General features: G+C 39.4%; 4 protein-coding genes across 4 annotated transcripts in view; 3 read left to right on the top strand and 1 right to left on the bottom strand.

Annotated features, from left to right (window-relative positions):
- Positions 1–20,009, top strand: part of LOC133094981 (uncharacterized) — a 110,129-nt gene that overhangs the window by 47,792 nt on the left and 42,328 nt on the right. The window lies entirely within an intron of this gene.
- On the top strand, positions 80–10,811 carry LOC133094996 (histone H2B type 1-C/E/F/G/I-like). The gene is made up of 2 exons (XM_061195797.1): positions 80–495; positions 10,722–10,811. The coding sequence occupies exon 1, from the start codon at positions 105–107 to the stop codon at positions 483–485; it is 381 nt and encodes a 126-aa protein (XP_061051780.1). The 5' UTR covers positions 80–104; the 3' UTR covers positions 486–495; positions 10,722–10,811.
- Positions 14,089–15,521, top strand: H1-6 (H1.6 linker histone, cluster member). The gene has a single exon (XM_061195785.1). It carries the CDS (start codon positions 14,408–14,410, stop codon positions 15,044–15,046), a length of 639 nt encoding a protein of 212 aa, XP_061051768.1. The 5' UTR covers positions 14,089–14,407; the 3' UTR covers positions 15,047–15,521.
- The window catches only part of LOC133095001 (uncharacterized), a 49,386-nt gene continuing 46,354 nt past the window's right edge, over positions 16,978–20,009 (bottom strand). The window contains exon 4 of the mRNA XM_061195802.1: positions 16,978–17,387. Coding sequence (XP_061051785.1) covers positions 17,059–17,387 — 329 coding nt within the window. The 3' untranslated portion in view covers positions 16,978–17,058. The remainder of the gene's footprint in view (positions 17,388–20,009) is intronic.

Here is a 20,009-nt window from a genome sequence, read left to right as displayed (position 1 = left end):
TTAACTAAGACGCAGTCTGCATCCTTCATTAGCATAAAGGCCCTATAAATAGCAGAAATCCGCTTCGTATTTTCATTTTATTTTTGGTGTTTTGAGGTTTTAAAATGCCGGAGTCAGCGAAGTCCGTTCCTGCCCCGAAGAAGGGCTCTAAGAAGGCGGTGACCAAAGCGCAAAAGAAGGATGGCAAGAAGCGCAAGCGCAGCCGCAAGGAGAGTTATTCCGTGTACGTGTACAAGGTACTGAAGCAGGTCCATCCGGACACTGGCATCTCATCCAAGGCTATGGGTATCATGAACTCTTTCGTCAACGATATCTTTGAGCGCATCGCGGGCGAGGCGTCGCGTCTGGCGCATTATAACAAGCGCTCGACCATCACGTCCAGAGAGATCCAGACGGCCGTGCGCCTGCTGCTGCCCGGGGAACTGGCCAAGCACGCCGTGTCCGAGGGCACCAAGGCTGTCACGAAGTACACTAGCTCCAAGTAAAACTTGCCAAGTAAGCGTCTTTGTATCTAACCCCAAAGGCTCTTTTAAGAGCCACCCACATGTCCACAAAGAGTTGTAATCTGCTGCTTATATTCTGTAAGTTGGAGTTTGGGCAAAAGTGCATTAATTAGAAGACAAAGGTTTGGGCAAAAGTGCATTAATTAGACAAAGGTAGATAAGTTTGTAAGTCCTATTAATGGGTATAAGGAATGACAACTGAAGTTGTTAAAAGCACTGCAAGGTTGTTGGTTTTGGCATTGTTGTATCAAATGTTATCCATTACCTGTTGCAATTAGGGGCTCACCCCAAGTATAAAGTCAGCTATTTTTTGAGTCCCAGTAATCAATGTACTGTAATTGACCTCCAGCTATCTGAACATGAAAATTAACTGCGTAGGTGGCTGGTGGCTTGTAATACGCAGTCGGGGTTGACGAACTGCTTTAGGAGATGCTTGCAACTTGGCAAGTTTCCATGGAGGTTGAACTGAGGGCTGGCACCGAAAGGCGGGGAAACTAGGCGGGAAGAGAAAGGACGCTATTGAACTTGGCATACAAGGTCTCTAGAAGAGAACCTTCCCAAACCAGGTAGTCGCGCGGCGGGGAGGTGGGGTAGGGGGGGAGGCGGCAAGTTCCACCTTCCCTTAAGCAGTTTAATCTTTGTTCCAGGGGAAGATTTTAAGGTGAAAGAAACGCATTTTCCATTTAATTTATCCAAGTCTAGAACACATTTTCAGCACCTACGAGTAAACTTTGCTTTCTCTGTAAAAAAGTGGGAGGCTACAGGAATAAAATTTATGTTACAAGGAAAACAGGGTTTTTTGTTGTTGTTTAACGATTTGAGGTAAGATACAATGTGATGATTTAGATTACTTAACATTAAGACCCTGTGATTCTAAATGTGCAGTTTTCTTTGATACCTGGGGAAAATATTAAGGCCTGTCTGGCGCTAGACAGGCGTCCATTGGAACACGGCTCCACAATTACTGGCTGCCTAACCTGGAAGTTACCTGAGAAATGAGGTGCAGCCCTGGCTTAATTAAGGTAGAATTGCAAATATAGGACAATGGCACATGCTTATCACACAAGCTCTTCAGCCAAACTAAAAGGTTTCCCAAGTCCTTCAACAACTGAAATTGGATTTTTTTCTATACCCCTAGTGAGCCTGCCCAAGGACTGATCATCCAAATCAGACTAACCTCTCCTCACTGCCAACTAATCAGTTTACCCAAAAAATGTGCAAACATTCACTATCCCAGGCTGACTACAAGGTTTTGTTTTGTTTTTGTTTTCTCCTTCTCTTCCCCTCTTTTCCTCACATATAAATTTTGGTTTGCCTTTGTTGGATGAAATAACAACTATTGCTTGATTTCTCTTCAATACAAGAGCAGGCTGGCTAATCATTAACACTTGGACCATTTATTTCTGAAGATTCCACCAAGACGTTGTTTACCAGAGCCCTATCTTAGGAATCAATAGAAATGTGAACTGAAAATGTACCTTGTCTAGCCCTGGGCACTTTGAGTTTTCTGTTCATCTTCCCTTGGCTCTTGTATGCTAAAATTTATTTTTGCCCAAGTTTGTTTCTTATTTTGGTTCTTAGATTGTACTTTGTCGATTGGATACACATTAGTGGTTTTATCGCTAGATCATTAATTAGTTGGTGGCAGAGGACAGGGTATCTGGAATCTGGTTCATTTGTTCATCTTTTTCGGTTTGCTTGTGTTTGTCTGAGGATTCTGATCATCTCTGGCATTTGAGAACACAGGACCAGGAAGTTGGTGTTTTTCTTTCTGGCCTTTGATGGGATCCACTGTGTTTGGTGTTTTGTGTTTGTATACTGTGGGTTCTTTTAACTAAAAATCAGAGTTTCTTTCTTCCTTTCAAAACTGTCTGTTTTCGTGATTACTCAGTATGAGTCCAAATAATTGTCAGTATCTGCAAAAATAACATTCCTGCTTCAAAGATAAATGAATATAAAATGGCCGCCTAAAACTTTTAACTTTAATAAAGCGTTAGACCTAACAGGAGACTTAAGACAAGAAAGGAAACAAGGAAACAGAATCTCCAGCCTACAATTGGCCTGTCTCTTGCTATGCCGAAGCCTCTAAAGTTTATTATTCAATAATTCCAAAAAAATATTGTCCCTTCTTGCTCTTTAAGTAAGGTCAGAGAGGAGAGAGAAGAAATATGTCATTATAAATAGAGCTATTGAGTCAGAAAAAAGAGAGGGCTTCCAATACCTGTATAAAACAAACATTAAATAGTTTATTAACCTTAATGAGTTCATTGTGAGGGATATGGCACTGGAAACTAGAATTTCCTACCAAACTTAGAAGGATATCAGAGAATTTACTCATATTCCCAGCAGTGGTGTTCCCTGAGGGGTCTCTGATCTTAATCACAATTGTTTCTTTAACTGATCAACATACTTAAATCTCTGGTTGCTTTTAAATTAAATCTCTTTAAGTTTTGTTCCAGTTTCACAATTAGCTCCTCTAACTTGTACAATGATTGAGAATATTTTCTGCTTTATGAATACAAATAATTTTGAGCAAAAAAATTTCTACCTCAGCAGAAAATTTTAAGTTATAATGTAAACTTAAATAGCTTATATAAAGACTAAAAAACATACATCAATTTAAAATAAGAGCAAAATCAAATTCTCCAGATGCTTTAAATGTGCTACCTCTTTAAGTTGTAACTCAGACAGAAAAGAAAGTTTAACTGAATTTAATTAGTGGTCTTAGTTAACACGTTACAAGATAAGAAACAAAACAGAACTACTCCATTATTTTTGAACAACTTAAGTATTTTAATACATGACATGTAATTCTATAGGAAATTAAAAAATCACATATTTCTTATCAAGTTAACCCTTTGGATAAATTTGCTGGCTTAACAATTTTGCTTTACAAAATGGCTCTACATCTTTTTCTTTATTATTGTCATAATGTAAGAATAATGTTAGTATAGTATTCTAGTTTACACAAGTTTAGGGGTTATTTTCTTTAAAAAAAACTAAGTTAAAATTACTAAATTTCTTTAACTCTACTGATTAGATGAGTTATCATCACTTTATTTAAAATTTTACATTAGGTAAATTACGCATTGAACTAAATTATCACAAAATAGTGATAATGTAGATAGCTAATGTCATTTTTAAAATGGAATTAATTTTTATAATGTTACAAATCATAAGGACTCATTGTGTCAGCTTAAATACTGAATTCAAAGTCTATAGATAACTTTAAAATTTTAGATAAATATTAAATTGAGTAAATTAAATAAATTGGAGGGTACAAAATACACATCACTAAAAACAGATCTATGCAAGTCTTTTATTTTCACACAGTTGAGAATGACCATAGATTAACAGGTTAGAGAACATATAGATGCCGTAAGAGAATAGAAATAGGTATGCTTGTTTTTGCTACTTTAAATTTGTAGAAAGGATATGTAAAGTGTATATGTGGGCTGAGAGGACAAGGCAGGTTTTGGATGGCCTCCCGATTTCCTTATGCCTATGAGGGAACACAGTTGCCTGCTTTTCTAAAGAGCTGTCGTTAATACAAACAGCTCTGACTCTACCAAGTACTATAGCTGCAGAGAAACACAAATATGCACACAAGCAATGGCTATGTTTGGTCTGTTTATTTATTAGAAAGTTGTTACTGTTCATTAATGTAGTAAATTCAATTTTATATGTATTGTCTTATTTATGCTGATAAGGTAAAAATACTTCAGAGCTGCCAATAAAGACTGAATTTATAACTATATTAATTTATCAACCACCCCTCAATAAAAATTGACTATCCAAATCTCTCATCTCTCTGTAGCCCAACCACCTCCAGACTTCATGGTCATGTAACAAAAAATAACTCCAACAACAAGCACAAACTAGTTCAAGTTTTACAAAGATATTGATTATCTCAAAGACTTGGCAAGTGATTGAATCTTGCCATATATCCAATTAGTACAAATTGAAAATCAATAAAGGTGGGACAGTGCTTCAACCATATCTCAAGAACCACAGTATTAACAAATCAATTTCATGTTATTGCTTTGAAATATATGGATCTTTTTTGCCACCTGGGAATACTTGTAATAGTTTTAAATAATAAAAAATGAGATCATGGATAAAATATAAAACTATTCTTATTAGAACTTATCGATCTATATCACCCCCTAACTGCTGAGAAGATAATACAAATAATTTAAAGTAAAATTCCCAAAAGAATATAAACTTACTGTGCCAAAATTTTACTTCTAACCTTAATAATAATGATAATATGACCTACATCTAAATATTCCCATAAATTCTCATCATTTGAAATTGTACCACAAGATCCATGTGACTTGTGTTTTCTTCTCTTTTGACATGTTTCAGGTGTCAGATATTATCTAAAACTAATGTAGGCTACACTGTCATATATACAACAAATGCAATCTACATTTCAAAAAAAGACTTCAACAGATACACCTCTACATAATATACAATTAAAGATTGTATTAAAAGAGACTCCCCAAAGTGTCAACTTTTAACAGTGCTAGAAAAGGCCATTTCCAGTATTTTTAACTACAAATGTTGTTTTTAAGCTTCAGGACAAATGGATTTTCTTTTTTTTTTCACAGCATAAACATGTTTAGAATCCTACCACTTGGATATACACCCTCATTGGAAAGCCAATCTTGACACATTAAAAGATTTCCAGAATTTTGGAAGTAGGAAGCTTCCTCCTAAGGTTCTACAGATCAAGATGAGATCTAGAATAGATAGCTTTTTCCTTCTCCTTCCATTGTTTTATTCTTTGTCCTTTTCTCCATTATCAGTTTTTCCAAAGATTAGATTTCGGATTTGTTCTTCCCAAGTATTAGAAAAAAATTAAAAATCCTCAGAGCCTAGCCCTCTATCTATACCTTGACTAAAAGTTCCTGAACAAAAGAATGTGTACCGCATAATTTATTTCTGAGTATGGCTCAAATTAGAGTTGAAACTGTGGTTAGGAAAAATGACACTTATTTAACTTAAATCCATCAAGGTAATCTTTGAGGCCTGTTCTTCTAATTAAGACACGTCAGTTAAGTACTTGAAGATAATAGAGATTTCAAATATTTTTTATTATATTTGTGATTGTCCCCATAACTTTTTTGTCTTCCTCCTCTGTCTAATATGCAGATGACTAAGTGTTACAAAGAGGAGACTAAAACCCGCTACTCTATTATGAGAGTCTTGACCAAAGTGGGGAAGTTGAGAGACTCTGATGCCAGAAATGGTGAAGATATGACCTACCTAAGATGGAAATGCTGACTGAGAGTCAGTGGACCATATTATACAGAGGCAGCCTGTCACATATTCTTCACAGCCAATCTTGAGAGTTTTTAGACAATCACTATTTTTCTTTTTTTTTTAATCCTCTTTGGTCTGTGTAAGAACAGATTGTCCACACTGAACTCTTTCCTACTGAAAATAATATACAAACATGATATCCTGTTCCTAGACAGTCCAAAGGCATTTCCTCCCCTCTTTCTCTTTCATAGTCATCTTTTTTGACTTTGTTAGATGAAATCAATCTATTGCTTGGCATACCTTATACACAAGTTAACAGTGTGCTAATAATTAACTAAATGTCTTTGAGTTACTGTTTGACAAACCTAGTACTCTGAGCCTGTGGGGTGATAGTAATTACCTACTTGAGAAGATGGGGTGAGGATTAAATGAAATAGCAAATATAAAATATTTGTCCTAGAAATGGTATGGATGCCAGTAAAATGGCTGCACAGCATTGCTCCCTGTTGACAGAAGTGTAGCCCCTGGAGATAGAACCTCCAGGTTTGACTCCCAGCTTGCCACCTATTAGCTGTGAGACTGATGCAAGTCATTAATCTCTCTGTGCCTCTTCTATATCTTGAGGATGATGGTAATAGCACCTACCTTCTAGATGTTTGTGTTGATCAAAGACCTTTAATGCATAGAACACACTTTGAAGAGTGCCTGGCACATGGTAGGTGCTCAGTTTTTGTGTGATGTTTGACAAGTTTCATTTATAACCTTCTTTATACCCTAAAGGGAACTAAGGCAGCTTGTGACTGAAGACCTCAGTCGGTAGGAGCTGGTCTTTCTTAAATGATAGGAATTTCACAAGTGATATAAAAAGATTGCCAACGGATTCCTTTGCATTTACCTTGGTCCAACAGGTTGAAAGAAAATGCATTTTTTTCCCCACACTTGTACTTAATTAGCTCTCTATGCATATACCTAAAGACATAAGGAATGATAGCTATCACTTGTCTTGAAGCATCCAGATTTCGAAGGGTGTGTAGATTCAGTACTTTGCAGTCCAACAGTCCTAAACTTAAAAGGTATTAAAAATTATTTAGCTTTTCCAAACTTTCACCCTGTGCAATCCTGGATGACTAAGCGTAAAATTAATTGGGTCAAATACACAGCTGCCTTTGACCTAGCCAGCAAAACATTCTAGGCTCTGACTAAATTCTTTGGACTCTGAAAATCAGCTTGACATATCTTCAGGTACTATGGGTTTATTATAAATTAGGAAAAAGTGAGTAAATTTGGAGAATCAACTACTTTCTTATTGTCCCATCTCAGTTCTGAGGAAGGAAAATGAAGCTTTGGTTTGCTCATTTAAAGCCTTACATAACCTTATCATCCAATAAGCAATTTGTATAGTAATTAATGGAAAGAGCTGGTTTCATCTTGCTATGGGTATTCATGGTATTAGATCTCCCCAGCTGCAGGCTCCAAGGGGTGAAGGAACAGAAATGATGGGACTTGTCTCATTCTATGAAGAGACTGATATACTTAGAGGAGGCAATACTGGGGTAAAACCTTGACTTCATCACTTATAGCTCTAAACTTGTCTTCGGACAAGATCGAGTTCTCCAACAGTAAAAGAATTGGCTTCAAAAGCAATAAGGAAGAAACTTTGTTCTCATTTTCTTTTCTCTCTCCTCTCCTCCCCTCCTCCTTTCTTTTCTTTTCTATTTTTCCTTTATTTTCTTTTCACTTTTTTTCCCTACTATAATTGGCCCAAACTCAGCTGTAGGACAGGATATAAAAATATCAAAGATTAAAATGTGCCCTTTTTGGGACTCCCCTGGTGGTCCAGTGGTTAAGACTTCGCCTTCCAATGCAGGGGGTGTGGGTTCGATCCCTGGTCAGGGAGCTAAGATCCCACATGCCTCCTGGCCAAAAAACCAAAACATGAGACAGAAGCAATATTGTAACAAATTCAATAAAGACTTTAAAAAATGGTCCACATCAAAAAAAAAAAAAAAGAAATCTTAAAAAAAATGTGCCCCTTTTATTGTTAGATTTGCTTAAACAATTAAGGTGGTAGATGCTGGTCACTAGATTTTTAAACACATGCATTTGGGCTTTAATGCACTGAAATACATGTATTTTAAAAAATTGAAATAAACAAATACAATTGTGTATTTAAGAATTCTACAGAGATGATGCAAGTTCTGAGATCTTGAATGGAAGAAAGGCTGCTAGCCTCAAAGGTGGGTCAAGGATACCCAGCAAGCATCGGGGTAAGAGCTTTTTGGAGGTTTTGGAAAGTGCTTGGCCTCCCTGACTCTAAGCATCAGAGACTGAGCCTGGCTCCATCGATTCTAGACATAAATAATGCTGAGTGGATTGGAATTTTTTTTCCTATATACTTTTTTTATAAGTTTTTTTTTTAGAGCAGTTTTAGGTTTACAACAAAATTGAGAGGGAGGTACAGAGATTCCTCAAATACTCCCTACACCCACACACCCACACATGCATAGCCTTTCCCATTATCAGCATCACTCACCAGAATGGTACTTTTTTTTTTTTTTTTAAACCAAGGATGAACCTATATTGACACAGCATAATCACCCAAAGTCCATAGTTGACCTTAGGGTTCATTCTTGATGTTGTACATTCTATGGGTTTGGTCAAATGTATAATGACTTATATTCATTGTTATAATATCATACAGAATTTTTTATGGTCCTAAAATGATCAGAAATTTTAATAAGCTGGAAGTGAGGGGAAGGGGCTGTGGGGTCTTTATCCTTCTAGCATGTGAGCTGGAGCATCATGGATGGTCTGGAATGGGTCTGAAAGAGCTGTATCTTCCTTTAGGACACTCCAAAGACCTGAAACACGGTTTGACGGACTCTTCCCCTGCCCACTGTCTGGGGCCTCTTTCTCTCATGTTCTGTACTGCAGCCAGATTTGCACACACTCTGCTTTTCCTGGTTTTCATCCTCCCACATATGCTGGACCTCGTCTTTGATATTTTCACCACAGAGGGAATGAAGACAGAGTTTTGGGATGGTCTAAGGAGGGGATTTCTTCCCTTTCTCCTCTGGTCCTAAGGACCACCTTCTGGTTCTTGTTCCTCCGGCCATCTTCAGTGACTGTCTCCTTGGAAAAGGACAAAGTCACTATCCTCTTGGAGCTTACATCTCAGCTGGGGAAGAGAGACAACAAACAATAGTTACTATGAGTAATTATATAGAAAATGAGAAAGGAATAAATGCTATGGAAAGGGAAAATGGAAAACAGGAAACGGGGGGATCAAGAGGGGCGGTAGATATAATTTGCACATTAGCACTAATTAAAATGCTTAATCTAACAAAAGTAGCTAACACTAGTGTAGCACTTAGTATGGGCCAGGTACTGTTCTGAGTGCTTTACACTATCAACTCAATTTATTCTCAGACAATAAAATGTTATTTGGAAAGCACATACAAAACTCTTGGAGGAAGACCCAGTAATTAAGAAAAGAAGAGAAATCAAAGCCCTATTGATTCTACCTTGAGTACCTGTCCCTCTTTTTCTAGTACCACCTTCACTGCCCTCATTCTGGGCGTGAGCTGGTGAGAAGAGCTGCGCTTCCCTCCAGCACAGTCCTTCAATTTGGTGCATTTTCAACAGTGTTTAAGATAACACGTACCACTTGCAATTGTTAAGGCTGCTACATCTGAAGCAACAGTGAGTTTGTTAAACTACTGGAACATCAGAGATCACACCATGAGTCAGCAGAGATGGTCAATGGTTTGTGTGGGAGACTGTGGCCCTCACCAGCTAAAGAGAGGACTGCTTCCCCCTTGCCCACCCGCCACTACCACAAGGATCTGCTTCCAGGCAGAGCTTTCTCAAAACTTAAATGTGTGACTGTGACTACATTTTTACAAGCACACACAAACCATGTAGCAAGAGCCTCTCTCTGTAAAGTAGAGTGATGGCCTGAGTGTAAGCTGTGTCAAGCGTGGCTTATAATTACGAGTATTCATATTACCCAAATGTGCGACCAATTTTCACAGAAACCCATATGTCCCTGCCGCACTAACGTGTCAGCCCACGGGTAGTAAAGAGGACTCCTTAGTAAGCAAACCCTGCATATATTTCCTTGCACTGAATTTGGACACCAAGAGAGCATAAAATCAGGTTTGCCTCTGCCTACTTGTGAAGAGGAGTTGGAAAAATGCATTTTAGAACAACCCAAGAAAGAGACTAAGCATTTATTTGGGTACATTTCCATTAGATGTTTGATTTGGCTTATTTGAGAGTGGGGAATGATTTCATCTGCCAGCAGCCCAGAGAGATGAGCATGTGAGAGAAGGGAGGCTTCTGGGAACTGTTAAAACTGCTTCATGTGGGAATAACAAGCTTGAACTCTTCAACCTGTTGTCATGCAAGGGCCTTCCTCATCCTTCACAAGCGGTTCTACAAGGCTCACCCCCAAGCACCTCACCCTAGACAACCCCCACCACCTGGCCTTTGTCACTATGTCTCCTTTGTGAAAAGCCCTAATACCCTTTCCTCACCTGACAAATTCCTACCCGCCCTTCAGGACTTAGCTCAAATGTAAGTTACGGGACACTGACGAGATCATGCTCGTCTTTTATTTACGAGTGCACATAGACTCAAATGCTAGAGGGTGTGGGTTTACTGTAGAGGATGGCTCACCATCCAACAGCTGTGCCACCTGGGAAACTCAGTCTCTCTGAGCCTTAATTTCCTCATGTATAAAGCAGGGAGGACCATCATACGTACCTCAGAAGGTTGTTGCAAGATTAAATGCATTGGTATCTAAAGTGCTTAGAGCACTGCCTGGCACAGAACGAACACCAATGAACATTAGCCATCGCCATGATTACTGTTCTCAGAATCAAGTACAATATCAGATATTTGATGAATTATAGAAGTGAATTAATTAATCAATCTCTCTTTTTACAGGAGGAGCAAATGGGCTTTAGAAATGTATTTCCTCACTACTGGTCACTGCTGGACACTGTTGCACCTCACAAATAAGTCAATGAAAATGACTGATACTAGAAGAATATAAAAGGAGGTATTTTTAACAATCACGGAAGGATCAATAAGAACTTGGCTAAAACATTTATTTTGACTATAAAAATATTAAATGGTAATTGCAGAAATTTGTAAGAAGAGAAATATATAACAAACAAAATTAAAATAAATCTTAGTATCTCTTTTCTATATGTATATAAGATATATGTATATATGAATATGAACATATATATGAGATCCATCTCTAATATATATCATATATAAAGCAAATTTAGGTATCATGCTACATATACACATATAGCTAATTTTCTAGGTAACATGCCTAGAAACACACATTTTTTATAGATGTATTATTACTTATTAATTAGTCCTCTGTTACTGGCTATTTAGACTGAGTTCCATTTTTATGCATTATAAATCATACAGATCACACTTCTTTTTACATAAATCTTTGTTTAAATATTTGATTATTTCCTTGGGACAGACTTCTAGAAGTAGAAATACTATATCACAAGGTAAAACCATTTTTTAAGGCTCTTAATATATACATTCATCAAACTGCCATTCAGAAGGACCATGCCAACTTATAATACCAACATAATACAAAATTTCCTATTTTACAGCAGTCATACTTACTGAGAATATTTTTAAAACACTGTTAATCAGATAGACCAAAAAAAAAATATTGAAATGTAATTTCCTTCATTATGAGTGAAGGTAGTTTTTTCCCCATATTTTTATTAGCCATGACCCCATAAGAAATAAATTGCTGCAAACAATGAACAGGATTGCAATCGTTCCATGGGCAAGCACTCTGTAAAGAATAAGTAGATCTTAGGTTAAGACCAAAAAAGGGAATATTTATCAGGTGCCTCCTTTGCCCAGGACTGTGCTGGAATAATGAACCATGTTTGGCTATGTGTAACTAAAACTACTTTTACATAGGTTGTCTCTAATAAGCCTCCTAATCATTCCATAAGAAAAGTATCTGCTATGGATTGATTTATGCCCACCCCTCCTCCAAAATTCATATGCTGAAGCCCTAACCCCCCATGTGACTATATTTGGAGACAGGGCTTTTAGGAGGTAATTTAGGCTAACGAGGTCATAGAGGTGGGGCCCTAATCCAATAGGATTCATGGCCTTATAAGAAGAGGAAGAGAGAGCCATCACTCTCCTGGTGTGCATGCACTCATGAAAGGCCATGTAAGGACACAGCAAGAAGGCAGCCATCTATAGGTTAGGAAAAGAGGTCTCACCAGAACCTGACCATGCTGGCACCCTGACCTCGGATTTCTAGCCTCCAGAGCTTTGAGGAAATAAATTTCTATTGTTTAAGCCACGCACTCTAGAGTATTTTGTTTTAGTAGCCTGAGCAGACTAAGAGTGAGATGGGAGGAGAGCCTTTTGAAGCCAGATTTCTTGAAATCAAATCCCAGCCTTCCTGCTCACTAGCTCTAAGACTTTGGGCAAGTTATGTGACTTTTCTGTGACTCAGTTTCCTCATCTATAAAATGATTTCCTACATTTTTTTTTTTAATTTTTTTGGGGGAAAATACTTGGGACAATGACTGGCACATATATACGGTGTATATGTGTGTGAGCTTGTTTTTATGGTATCTTTTAGATTTATAATGCAAAATATGAATCATGGTTTTTTCTCTGGATCTTAAATTATGGAATCTAAGAATTTTAGAAAAGTATCCAATTCTCTGTTACTTTTACAGCGATGAGTGATATGTTCTGTCAACCTGTAAATATAAGGATCAATCCACTCATACCCGACCCTAAGCCACTGACATTTAATGATACGACCTCTCAGGGATCACCGAGGTTCAGAGAAACCAAATACACGTTAAAACAGAGCCTTTGGTAAGATGCACCCGTAATCTCTCTAAGGAGAAAAAAATTTTCAAACTGAGGGTCACAATGTATTAGTAGGCTGTGAAATCAATCTCATGATTTGCAACCAGCATTTTTTAAAAAATAAAATAAACTAGATGAAAATATATCAGAATGCACTTAAGGTAGTATTGTTTTCAGAATTTATGTTTCAAATGTGTGTGTAAGTGCACATGTGAGCATGTATGTGAGACAGAGAGAGTGAAAGAGACTTCTCTACCTCACTTTGCAATCAGAAGTTTGAAAGTCTTATCATCTCATTTCCTCTTCAGAAGTATTTCAAATGTAGACTCTCTCTTTTCCCACACTCTCTCCTCAAATGAAGCTCTTGTCTTTCTTCTGAGACTATTACAACAGACTACCAACCTCTGACATTAGGCTCTCCACAATAATAATTGTTTATGTGAAAAATTGAAAATCAAGGCAACTACAACAACCATACAAGAAGACAACTACTACAAAAATACACAAACTCTCTCCTTAAAAGCCTCCAGTGGTTGCCCAGCCTGTAGAATGTTACCAAATTTCTCACGCAGGCATTTGCGGATCTTTACAAGATGGTCCTTATGGGATTTTCCTTTGCTGAACCCTGGACTCTGGTCATATTACACCATTCCCTCAACATCTTCCTGGATGGCCGGGCCTTGAAACTCTTATACACCTCTGAGAAAGGTGAGTCCTAGAACAAACCCAGAGAAGAATCCTAGACATTATTCCAATAACTCTTTTCCCACAGCTCTGCAGGACACCTGCCAGCCCAGTCCTGTTATAGATCTGGGTCTGTCGTTTCCACTGAGCTCTTCAGACCAGGGTTCCTGCCTCATATTTTATTGTTAATTAAGTGCAGGGATTGTATCTGTTTCCTTACATTTTTTTTCTGAGGGTGGAGGATGAAGCGGGTGGGGGTGGGTATAGGGGTAAGGTTTGAACTAATGAAACCAGAAGCAAAACTCAGTTCAAGATGCCCTCCACAAGGGGGACCTGATTTTGGCCAAGCAGATTATCATGTGTGAGATCCAGGTAATTTACTCCACGCTTGAGGGTCTGCTATCAAGCCTTAGGGACTGAGAAATGGTTTTAGTCACAAGCAATCCACATGCCTGTAGATCATCGTTTATTAGATTGTTTGCCCAAATGAGGTGTCATCCTGAAGTTTTTTGACAATTCTAAAAGCATCTTCCAACTCTGCAGTGAGACATCTAAGATATCTGTGTTGCTTCCCTCATATACATAAATATTTTTCAATAAAAATCAGGGCGTGAATAATTTATTTTCTCCACCAACTGAAAGCCAACCATTTGGAAGACCACTTAAAAGAGATGAGATAAGTCATTCGTTAAAAATTACTTTTATATTTACACGGAAAAGAGGAAGTTTTGGTCTTCCCTTTGAATTTTGTTGAAAATCGAGGGCTTTATTGAATAGTTTTGGCATGCAGGGTCATTTTTCATTAAAAGGCGAAAAGGCATCTGAAATCTGTATCTCTATGGATTATTCGTCAGTCGAACCAGGGCGATTCCGTGCAGAGGGTATTCGAGGCGTTCAACTTTTGGGAGTGAAACAAACACAAATGCTCCTTCCCCAAGGGGCGGGGGCGGTGCCTGAGCGACGCACCAATCACAGCGCGCCCTGCCCTATATAAGGCCCTGAGGCCCGTGTCGCAGTTTACGCTACTTGCTAGGTGGTACTTATTGCTCTAGGCTAAGGCAATGTCTGAGATGGTGCGTGCCGCTTTAGCGGACTCGGTTCCACCGTCCATCGAGAAACGTCCCCCCAAAAAGCGTGGCAAGAAGCCGGTTGGCTTGACGGGTGAAAGTCGCAAGACCACAAGCGCCTCATTGTCTAAGTTGATCATCGAGGCCCTTTCTATTTCTCAAGAGAGAGCTGGCATGTCTTTGGCAGCGCTGAAAAAGGCGCTAGCAGCCGTGGGCTATGACGTGGAGAAGAACAACAGCCGCATCAAGCTGGGTCTCAAGAGCCTGGTTAGCAAAGGAATTCTGGTGCAGACCAGGGGTACCGGTGCTTCCGGCTCTTTCAAGCTCAGCAAGAAGGTTGCTGCTGAGCCCACCAAGGGAAAGGTCAAGAAGCCTGCTTCTACCAAGACGAAGAAGCGGGTTTTGGCCAGAGACTCCAAGTCTCCACAGGAAGCTAAGACCAACAAAGAAGCAAACACGCCGAGGACAACAATGGCTGAGAAAGCTGGTAGGAGTGGCAGAAAAGCTAAAGGCGCCAAGGGCAAACAACAACGGGAAAGTCCAGCGAAGGCCAGAGCAGGGAAGCCCAAGGCTGGGAATTCTAAACTGACCCAGTCGAAGTCTAATCCGAGGAAAGCAACAACCAAGAAGTAAAATTTCTGCAACGGCCAGTTTTCATAGAACCCAAAGGCTCTTTTAAGAGCCACCCAAATGATTTTAAGAGGGTGTAACATTGCGTCTTCAGAAGACTCCGGAAGACAAGACTATTCGTCAACCTTATCGCTTGCCAATAAGCAAGTTTGTGATGCGGTGATAGTGTCTTGTCAGACAAACGGTACAGACTCTGAAGAGCTTCAGATACTTAATGGCATGCTGACTGACCAGTTCCAGAAAGTTAGGTTGTCCATCCTAATAAAAATAAGGCACATTCCTTGTATGTAAGTTTCTAAATGCTTAGAGAAGTGCTGGATTTTAAGTCTAGAGAGGAGAGGAAATCAGCTCCGTGCCCAACCATACCTGACCATGTTTTTTCACCTAATGCTACTCTAGTATATGATTTAATGTGCCTTTCCATGTAAGATTTCTGAGCTCAGTCTCCATGGACTTTACAGGGGTTAATATACAGAAACCAAGGTCTCAATTTGGATTAGTGAGAAGTTTACTTTTCGTTAAACAGATTTCTTTCCACTATGAGTGATTAGTTGTGTAAATCACAGATGTTTCCATTTTACATTTGCAAGAATATTGAAATGCCTTTCACCTTCATTAGTTTGCGAGTAGTTACCAGATGACTTTATATATTAAGCACATACTGTTACATTAAAATTTGGTTTGATAATATAGTCTTAATGTAATTGTTCTCTATTTATGAAGAGAATGATAGGCTTGTTCAGATTGTGTTACACAGGCTGAAAAATGTTAACTCTAAAACATGTATGGAGATGTTGGAGGTTCAAATATTAGGGTGTGACCTTTAAATCACAAACCTGCTTGTACTAGGAAACGCTCAGGGTCGGAGTTAAAGCATCTTGTTCGCTTTAAACAGCTTAGTTTGTTTTCACTTAGTTTGTAATTTAGCATTCTTAAAGATCCTCGTAAATAAATTTATACTGTTAACCTTATTTTGGGCCTTGGTATTGGGGGCGACTTCGAACAAAGCCCAGTGCAAAACTACGTAATTAATGCAGTCTCACATGCAAACATGTTCTATATCCTGTCTGAATTCATTTGTATAATCGGGCCACAGGAAAAAAAAAAAAGTAATTCTATCCTATATGGAAAACGACTAAATACAATGGTTTCTTTGCTTGGATAAGGTGGCCATTGTTTCCCTCTGAAGTTGGAGTTGGGATAGTGCAGGAAAATTCTTCACTTGCCGGACAAGGCAGTGAGCTACTTCTCTGTGCCCAGCAGTGGACTGACCCCAGACTATCATCGCAGAGGGAAAGGAGGAACAACTGGCTTCATCCCGCCCAGAAGCCAGCCGACCTCCCAGCACTACTCCAACCTGTGTAAAACCGGCTCGGCCACTCTGCGACTTTGCTCCTCCGGCCCTTTAGCGCCTGGCATGCATCGGATTAAAGAGTTAACCAATGAAGGTTTTCCCTTAAGTTCCGGGTACCGGTATGAAACCCCTTGTTTTGGCCAATAGGAAAACAGCCTTGTAACACCACCCTCCGCAATTTAACAGTGGTTTCTTCGCCACACTGAGAACCAGCCAATGAAAGCTTGTCCCCAAAGAGCCTTCATTTGCATAGCTGTGTGTTGTGTGGGTGATACTGTGAACTTTTGTGCCATGGATGATGCCCCCAGCCGTCCACTTAAGGACAGTTCTCAGAATATTTCCAGATGCACAAAATAGGCACATTTCTCTCATGGATCCAATCTTATATCACTTCGCGTTTCACCGTTTCTGATAAGCCTACTTTCTTCATAAAGACCCAAGTTTCTTAACACCTTAGTAAAGCGCAAAGCCCTTAAGTAGTTACATAACTGCATTGTTAATGCAGTTTCCGCCCATACTTCACATGTGAAATTAGCTCTGACACTTGGCTTTCACACACCTCCGCAACGTCCAACAGCCCTTCAGCGAGTTTGTGGGCGGCCCTGAAAAGGGCCTTTTTGTTTTTTTTAGATGTCGAGGTTTGTCTCGGCCGATGCCGTGATCAACCACCGAAGCCGTAGAGGGTGCGGCCCTGGCGTTTGAGTGCGTAAACCACGTCCATGGCGGTAACAGTCTTCCGCTTGGCGTGCTCGGTGTAGGTAACAGCGTCCCGAATCACGTTCTCCAAAAACACTTTCAGCACCCCGCGAGTCTCCTCGTAAATTAGCCCGGAAATGCGCTTCACACCACCACGGCGGGCCAAGCGACGAATAGCCGGTTTGGTGATGCCTTGGATGTTATCCCGTAAGACCTTGCGATGACGCTTGGCGCCACCTTTACCAAGCCCTTTACCACCCTTCCCGCGACCAGACATGGCTAATGTCGCAGTAACTTTTTGAACTTAGCACTGCTCTTTAAATAGCATTCTTCCGGACCTGATTGAAAACGAGAGCCCTGGTGGCGTTTTCAAATTAGGTCATCAAGGGGTGGGGCAAGGAGGGGCTTATTAACATGTCAATGTTTTGATTGGTCGAAATACCTCGCTCTTCGCCTGGCGGGCCGGAAGGTGAGGTGGCCTTCAATCAGCTGAAAAGCTTTAGTTTCTGTTTTGCCTTGCCCTGTTTTTCTTCTGTGCGTGTTTGCAAGTTGAGTGTGTTCAGCTCTAGGACACGGAGCAAAGAGCTTCACTCCACATTTCCTTTTGGTAACTTGGTAACTAATAAGTTAGATAATGGTTCCTTGGGGAAGGTAAAAATAATGTGTAAAGGAAGATAGAGTTATAGGTCAAGGGACTTTCCCTTTCAGTCCTTTTAATGTTTCAATTTTAAAGGACGCATTTTGATGGGGCGAAGTATAAGCCGGCCATGAAGAGGCTCTTGTCCTAAAAGATCTGTGTTTGGAAAGACAAAAAGGTAGACAAACGACTGCAAATTAAAACTTCTTCCTTTTCTTCTCTTCCTCCATTCAAACACGTACTGGGTGACTCCTTTTTCTGCAAATGCATGTGAGAGAAGGAATTTAAAACTAGGCTTGGGTAATCAGTTACCTCTGGACCCTCTTCCTGGCCTTCTGCGCCTCATTGGCCTGCAGTTCCTAAAAGCTCCTTTCATTAATCCTTTCTCAACCTTCTCTAGTTTTAGAGACAAGAACATACGTTTGTTTTGTAGAGTCCAGGATTAATAGTAAGATAGGGCTAATACTTGATTAAGGTCATTACAAAGCCTACAGGGCCCTCCCCTGAGAGGCCTATGATGAGATTATGGGTGTTTTGAACAGGTTAATCCCATTTTTGTTTTCATTCTTTTTTTAAAAAAGCCGAACAGAACAGAACTGGATCTGAATATGGTTTGAAGAGAAGGATTTCTCAAATCAAAAAGTTTCTCTTTGGCTTCCTGACAACTTTTAAAAATTTCCACAGTAAGAGTCACTCTAGTTAAATTGGAAAAAAAAAAAAAAAAAAAGACACCCCTCCCCCGCCATCCTGGTTAATAAATAAATGTCTGTTGGGGAGATTTAGAATGAGATTATGGCCTGAGAGAGACCTCATATAATAACCTCAGACTTAGGTAAAAAGGGAGAAGAGACCCAAAGATGGAGACAAAAGACCCAGGAGAGGGCAGGAAAGCTCTGGATGACATATGGTTTGTATCACTTCTGAAATAATTAGATGGTTACATTCTTCTGCCCCAAAGTGAGTGTTTTTAGGCTCCTGACTTTCACTACACTTTCCCACCACAAACATGCACCTTATAAGCGGAGACTTAGCTAGGAAGAAATGCCATTCATCACAGAGGAAAAGTGCAAGGTCAGAGTTCACAGGTAAACATGAAATCACAACATGCTTTTTAATTCATGAAAATAAATTTAAAATAATGTGTATGACATGGTTCTTTTTTTCTTATTCCATTCTCCTAATTTCTCGTTTTCTAATTTTTTCTCAATGACATTGACTCAAAAATCATGAATGTCAAAACAGAAATATTGGGCTTCCCTGGTGGCGCAGTGGTTGAGAGTCTGCCTGCCAATGCAGGGGACGCAGGTTCGAGCCCTGGTCTGGGAGGATCCCACATGCCGCGGAGCAACTAGGCCCGTGAGCCACAGCTGCTGAGCCTGCGCGTCTGGAGCCTGTGCTCCGCAACAAGAGAAGCCGCGATGGTGGGAGGCCCACGCACCGCGATGAAGAGTGGCCCCCGCTTGCCGCAACTAGAGAAAGCCCTCGCACAGAAACGAAGATCCAACACAGACAAAAATAAATTAATTAATTAAAAAATAAAAAAAAAATAAAGGAATTCCTTTAAAAAAAAAAACAGAAATATTTAAGAGGTATACAATTATAGATTTATATTAAAAATGGATTCTTCCACTCTAGGAAGAGTTCAGGTATTCCTTGGTCCTGTAGCTTGGGAAAAGGTGGGTCACCCTAGAACTCTCATTCTCAGAGTGAACCTGGCTTCACAGAGCCCCATTCATGTGAGCAAGGCTCCTCAAATAAAAACCCTACAAACAAGTTGTGGCTAAATGGACACATGAAATATTCACACAAATAAAACTGTGATGTTAAACAAAAGTCTTCTAAAAATATAAAATGCCCAGAACCACTCTCCACAAACTAACTCAATCAGAATATCAACGTTGAGGAATATATATATATATATATAATATATATATATAATATATATATATTATATATATATATATAAATATGAGGAATATATATACACATATCATCCCATGGAATATATATGTATTCAAAAGACAATTCTGATACTTAGCCAGGGTTGAAAACTACCAGAATATACCAACACTTTTCAGGGTACAGTTGTATTTTAGGAAAAAGAAATCCCAGGGTAGAAATACTTTTGAGCAATATTATAGTTGCAGAAATACATAAGTACAATCTCGCCCCACTTAGCCTGACAGGGATTTATAACATGACAGTAGTTAGCTCTGGGCATTTGGGGACACCACTCCTGGTCTGGGGCAGACAGCTCTTCTGACCCCTGGCTGATTTAT

This window comes from Eubalaena glacialis, chromosome 7 (genome assembly GCF_028564815.1).
Source record: "Eubalaena glacialis isolate mEubGla1 chromosome 7, mEubGla1.1.hap2.+ XY, whole genome shotgun sequence".
NCBI lineage: Eukaryota > Metazoa > Chordata > Mammalia > Artiodactyla > Balaenidae > Eubalaena > Eubalaena glacialis.
The sequence above is the reverse complement of the archived record's forward strand: the minus strand, read 5'-3'. Positions and strand labels throughout refer to the sequence as shown.